The following is a 6495-nucleotide window of genomic DNA, read 5'->3' as shown; positions in this document are numbered from 1 at the left end:
TATATAAATATATAAATATATATATATATATACTGTATAGGTAGTACTTGTGTGTGAAAGGCAGGCGTTTCAGTCCACAACATTAGCAATACCCACCTTACAAGGAGCTCCACTTACCTAGTAGGAAGACAGTACCTTAGCTGGGTGTGTGAGACAGTAGACCAAACCCTAAATGCTAGGAACAAATTCAGATACTTCATATTTTCATACAAAGAAGTCCCTCTAGGACTGGCTAAAATCTTTACACAATCATTACTAACTGTGCCAAGTAACATAGCATCTAACTGTTTAAAAAGTCCAGTATTGCTTTGTATAAATCCTTATTTTATTAACAGAATACTATCATAAATAGTATTATAATGCTCTGTTATTTCAGGTAAGCAAATAGCTAAACTGCAGTACACTCTACAGTAGCAACTCAGGACAGCTGGTTACGAGCTGGTTGTCTTAGGACATTGGTTACACAGATTCTTAGACACTTTAATGGCTGCGATAACTGTGAATCTCCATGATCCATGTTTCTTTTACGCGCATATGATTTAATGCACACTCATTCAGAGTCCTCCGAGAGGGGCACCCATACACGGCAGAAGTGTTCATCTCCAACATGAAAGTGACCAGCTCTCATCCTCGTCTCCCCAACACCATAACTTCCTCATCCCGCCTCCAACCCACACCAGGCCGAAGCCCTCAGAGAGTGTTTTCCCCAGGAACCACTCTCGAACCTGAAGGTTGACTTTAGCGTTTAGCAACCCAGGGCGGTGTGTGTGTTTCCTGTTTTGTTTTCTGAGTGGTAGCAGTGATCATCGTAATTCCATGTAGCCATGTGCTAGCAGAACCCCTGTGTCATCACCGTGGCCCGTGTGACCCCAGCCGACGAGTGCCCGGCGGAGCCCCCGCTGCCTTCCCATGGTCCAGTGAGCTGCCAGGGCATCACATGACTCTCAGCTGTGCTCTTGTCGCTTCTGTGTTGTGGTGACACCATGCGCTCCCCGGGCCAGACGCTGCACGTGGCGGGTCTGTGCCCGAGTCACCCACGGGCCATACTTTGTAGTTTCAGCCTTTCGAGCCACTGCAGCCGTCAGTGCTGTGCTCCTAAGCCATGGGACCCGAGGACTGCCCCCCGGCGCCTGTCCAGGCGGAGGCCCTTTCAGAAAGGGCGAAGCTCACGCCTGACTCTGCGGGCCGTGGGGCCGCGTGCTCGGTGGACAGCGTGGTGAGCCGTGGCCGGACGGCAGGAGGAGAGGGGAGCCCCCTCTGGCTGTGTGTCACCTTGGCTGGCTGGCTGGCCAGGGTTTTGCTGATTTCCCTCCTCACATCCCTCCCCTCGCTCATATCATTGAGATCACCGTACCAGCAAATCTGCAAACCAAGCACTTTGTTAATCTCCACAGAGAGCAAATACAGCAATCTAGAGTTTAGCCTTTTTAAAATTGTGTGACTTTAACCTGCCCACCTGTGTCCTCCCATCGGTGTGGCATTTCTTTCTTTGGTGTCTGCTCAGAAAGAAACAGCATGGGAGCATGTGATTGGGTCCAGGCTAGGCTGTGGGGGAAGCGCCCTGGTGTCCCCAACTCCTCAATTCTTGGGTCTTTTTTAAAAGCCAGGCTCCCTAAAGCACTCTTTGTCTCGCAGTTTTGAGGAGGTTGTTCTGACCTGGAAGCGTTAAACTGCTGCATGTCATCCGGTGTCAGCTGTGAGGCCGCGCTCTGCGGATTGTACATTTGCAAAATGTATTGGTGTGACCGTAGACACATCGTTGAAGCAAAGCGATCACATATTGAGTATGTCAGCTTTTCTCGCCCTCTTCTGTGCCGAGGGGACAGTCTCACTGTAACCTTTAGGTTGTTCCAGAAAAGATTCAGGCCATTTGGCATAGAACTGCTCTTTCTGAAGGGCAGCACTAATGAATAGCAACAGACAGTAAACCCTAGGAGGGGCTTTCCAGAAACTCTCCGTCTCCATCGCCATCCTGCAAGCTCCACAGCCTCGGGCTGCCAGCCTCTGGCGCTGTCCTCGGTGTGTCCTGGAGCTGTGCTGGGCAGCAGGCCTGGGCCTTGCATAAGGAGCTGCTGGAGCCCACTGAGCCCCTCCTGGGGTTTCCAGCCACACTGTGTGCTCCTTCAGGCCAGTGAGGTTTCATCCTATTTTATTTGCAAGCTTATCAAAAGTTTGTGGAAGATGCATTGTTGGATTCCGGAGGCTGGAGTCATTCTGCCCACATCTTGTTTGGGAAGCGAAAGCTCCCAGTGAGCTGGTGTCCCCATGTGTCTTTCATGGGACTGTCCCCTCTCGATCCCCACCTGTTACTGCCATAGCTTCGGGGTCCTGTCATCACGTCCCACGGGAGGGGAGGCAGAAGGAGGCCGAGGGCCCCAGGATGTCTGCCTGGTCCCTTCTCACTGTGAGGACACCCTCGGCACACCTTTCTCAAGTCACACAAACTATTGTAGTTACATACAGAATTGCTGACAGGAGCAGGAGACGCTGAGGGAAACAGCTGGCAATGTGACAAAAGTCTTTCCTGGGACAACAATCAAATCATGTATTTGTATTTTTTTAAGTTTACCAATGAATTGTACAACAATGTAAAAATAAAGTTCATCCTAATATGATGTGCACATCTTGCTTAAAAACGTCTTCAGCATCCAGTGCAGAGTGATGTTTCCCTCACACACTGCATGCGGCACGAGCCTCTTGTTTTTCTTAACAATGAGCTGAAAAGACAGCAGATGTTCACAGCTGATGCTGGGCGTTGACTCAGCTCCACGGGAAGCTCTGTGCCCGCAGGTAAGCACGCACAGTCTTAGTTCTCCTTGTAAAATATCATCACCCTTCCTGCCTGAGAAACGAGTGCATTTGTATTTTATATAACAACAATAGTCAAGGCAGCATTGCAACACTGAGCAGGGTGAGGTGGGGGTGCTGAGCACAGGACAAGTGGGAGGAGGCCTGCCCTCCAGTCAGACGCATCCACGTCGCCCTTCTGTGTGCAGTCACGTTGAGACTGCACACAGCATGCGTCTCCTCTTGGGAGATAACTTTTGCCTCTGAGTTGTTTTAAGCAATTAGAATCAGGTTCTGAATCCCCAGACTGTTCAGAGACTTCAAGGGACACCTCCCTCACAAGAAACCTGGCACCCCCACTGTGTACCTGTGGGAGGGAAGGAGTGCGTTTGTGTTCATCTGCATTCTGTTTGTCAGTGGTAACAGACTCTATCAATGTAAAACCATGGTTGTGATCATGTGGGGAAATCAAATAAATCCTTTGAAACTCTCGGATTCTCAGTTTTTCTGAAAAGTCCAGAAGTTGCCCTGTTGGCCAGACCCAGATCTCCAGCTGATGAGTTTCTCCATTCCTTGTCATGACTCTGGGCACCCACTTTCCTTGAAGACATTGGACTGACTTGACTTTGAGGACACTGATACAAAACTTAAAGGGACACATCACAACCAATTGAAGGTTTCAAAGGTATTTATAATTTCTAGCAACTTTTTTTTATTTATATTTTTATTTTTTTGAGACGGAGTCTCGCTGTCACCCAGGCTGGAGTGCAGTGGTGTGATCTCGGCTCACTGCAAGCTCCGCCTCCCGGGTTCATGCCATTCTCCTGCCTCAGCCTCCCGAGTAGCTGGGACTACAGGCACCCACCACAGCGCCTAGCTAACTTTTTCTATTTTTACTAGAGACGGGGTTTCACCGTATTAACCAGGATGGTCTCGATCTCCTGACCTTGTGATCCACCCGCCTCGGCCTCCCGAAGTGCACACACCCTGGCGCCTTGCCCAATGCCTGTCTCAGCAACTGGGAGTCCATCCATTTTACAGACCATTCAGGGGCCCTGCAAGAGAAGCTGGGAACAAAAATTCCCTGAAATACCCAGTTCTGCCTCGGTTTAATTACAGGCATGAGCCACTGTGCCCGGCCGTATTTCTAGCAACTTTCAACAAATGATGGTCCCTTCATGGAGTAAGAGGGGATGAATTCTATTAAACGTTGAGGTACACTAGTTATGACTTAGGGAAAAACAAAATACCCAGTGGCCCAGTGCCCAGTGAAGATGGATGATGACATGAGGTCAGAACAGCCTGCTTTTCCATGTTAGCTAATGTCATGTGCAAAAGCCAAGATGGTAAAGTCATTCTCCTGGAAGGAAGAGGCCTGTGAGGATGTAATTGGCTTCTATGATTTCTCCTTTCCTGGCCAAACATAGTTCCTGAGAACACCACTTTAAAGTTTCAGTGCGCAGGATAAAATGAACTGGCAGATCTAAGTAGTGAAAAAGTTAATTTTGGTGACCAAAACGCGCTCTGGCCCTCCCACTGTACAGCACATTCTGATTGAAAGATGTTCTCACATGGGCCGCCTCTTCCAGTCTCATTCATAGCCGCTACTGGCTCATCCAGACTGAAACCAGGAAACCAGCCATTTCAGTGCACACACCCTGACGCCTTGCCCAGTGCCTGTCTCTGCAACTGGGAGTCCATCCATTTTACAGACCATTCAGGGGCCCTGCAAGAGAAGCTGGGTACAAAAATTCCCTGAAATACCCAGTTCTGCCTCGGTTTGATTTTTGCGATGCAGATCTGTAGCCCAGGAGCTGCTGGAGGTAGATGAGCTAGGCCGGGGCTCCGAGGCAGTGATCTTCTGGGGATTGTGTTTGTCTCCCCCTGCCCTGAGATTGTGAGCTGCATGATCCGCCTCTGTGTGTCCAGTCAGCCCCAGTACTGGGCTTGTCAGCATGCATCTATCTGAAAATGAATGGATGGCAGGGGTTCAGGTCACACTACCACCAGCAGCTGGTCTTTGAGGGTACTGATCATTGACATTATTAAATGTATGGAAACGGTTTGCCCTACCGCACCACCCCTCCCCCGCCCCACACAACTTCCCTTGACACTGGGAAGTCTGACTGGGAGACACCTGCCTCAGACCTTGAGATCATGGTTCTTCCTCCTCCCTGGCTGCACATGACTTCCGTGCCACCGAATCCCAGGAACATGTTTAGTCCCTGCTTCACCTGACCCCTTGGCAGCTGGGACTGTTCATGTCTGCCTCCTTGAAACGCTGGTTCCTGGGCACCTCTGGGCCATGTGCCCTTTCTGCTCTCTGGAGACTCCTTCACAGTCTCCTGTGCAGGCCAGTCCTCCTCCATGGAGCTCGTGTGTGGCTTAGGTGAAGTCCAAGCCCTCTTCCTCCCTTTCCCCTCTGCTGAGGCACCCTCACACAAGCCCAAGGTTTCAGTCCACCTTCTCCGTGCCCCTGGCTTCCACATGTCATCTGCAGCCCAGACCTCTACTCTGGGCACCCATGTGCCCTTGGTATTTCTGACAGCCCAGCCCTGCAAGCCCTCCACGACCATGCTCTTTCATTATATAGCCCCATGCAGCAGAAACCTGGTCCTGTCCTCTGTTCCCTGTCTTGGCGAATGACATCATCATTGACTTGTTTAAACTGGGACCTGGGTTTGCTGGTGTCCCATCCATCTTTTGCCAAACCCTCTTGATTTGTGCCTCCTGCTGCTTCTAGAATCCATCTGAGTCTCTTCACGTCTCACCCCACTGCAGGCCCTCATGTGTCTCTCCTGGACTAGAGCTCCCTGCCTTGGCACTGGCCTTCCTGGGGGGACCCCTGTCTATTCCCCATGTGGGTCTTGCTCTGTTGCCAAAGTTGGAGTGTGGTGGTGCAATCACGGCTCACTGCAGCCCTGATCTCCTGTGATCCTCCCACCTCAGCCTCCTGAGCAGCTGTGACTACAGGGGCGCACCACCGTACCTGACTAGTTTTTTTGTTTGTAGAGACAGGGTTTCGCTATGTTGCCCAGGCTGATCTCGAAATCCTGGACTCAAGCGGTCCTCCCGTCTTGGCCTCCCAAAGTGCTGAGATTACAGCTGTGAGCCACTACACCCAGCTGCCTAGCCATGGAGTCATTTTTTTTAATGGCTGTTGCCCTTAGGAGGAAAGAAATCCCATCCTTCACATGGCCCCTGCCTGCCCCTCAACAGTCACATTCCCCTCACATTCCAGCCATACCAGCCTTGATTGTTTTGTGACTGTTCATGCATGTCCTTTGACAGTAAAGGTCAAAAAGTCAAGATAGTGTCTGTCTTTGTACACGCTGTAATCTCAACATGGAGCACAAAGTAGATTTCCTAAGTGAATGCCTTGGGAGCACAGCAGGAAATGTGCTACAATGCACGACGCCATGTGGCAGCAACATGAGATGAGGGCCCAGGAACATGGGTGGGGACCATGCTGGCAAGGCCCTGGGGCCCGCTGGCATGCCTTGTTAAATAAGTAAAAATTGGGGCAGTGGTTGGAGGCTTTTAGACATGGTGTTTTAACTTATATCAAGTGTCTTTTGACATGTATTTAATCTAGTGAGAATAGATTGATGAAAAACAGAAAAAAAATGTCCCCACAGTCTCACTATCTCAAATCACGTATAATTGAGTATGTGACCAACTGTTCTTCCATCGTCCCTCCATGCATAT

The 6495-nt window shown here is 50.2% G+C and overlaps 1 protein-coding gene across 1 annotated transcript in view; it reads left to right on the top strand.

Annotated features, from left to right (window-relative positions):
• The window catches only part of IQSEC1 (IQ motif and Sec7 domain 1), a 70715-nt gene extending 67438 nt beyond the window's left edge, over nt 1-3277 (top strand). The window contains exon 14 of the mRNA XM_011983613.1: nt 1055-3277. Within this exon, the coding sequence (XP_011839003.1) occupies nt 1055-1099 (45 nt within the window). The 3' untranslated portion in view covers nt 1100-3277. The remainder of the gene's footprint in view (nt 1-1054) is intronic.
• Nucleotides 3278-6495: the final 3218 nt, after the last annotated feature.

Source organism: Mandrillus leucophaeus, unplaced genomic scaffold (genome assembly GCF_000951045.1).
Source record: "Mandrillus leucophaeus isolate KB7577 unplaced genomic scaffold, Mleu.le_1.0 Scaffold252, whole genome shotgun sequence".
Taxonomy (NCBI): Eukaryota; Metazoa; Chordata; class Mammalia; order Primates; family Cercopithecidae; genus Mandrillus; species Mandrillus leucophaeus.
This window is presented reverse-complemented; position numbering and strand designations above follow the sequence as displayed.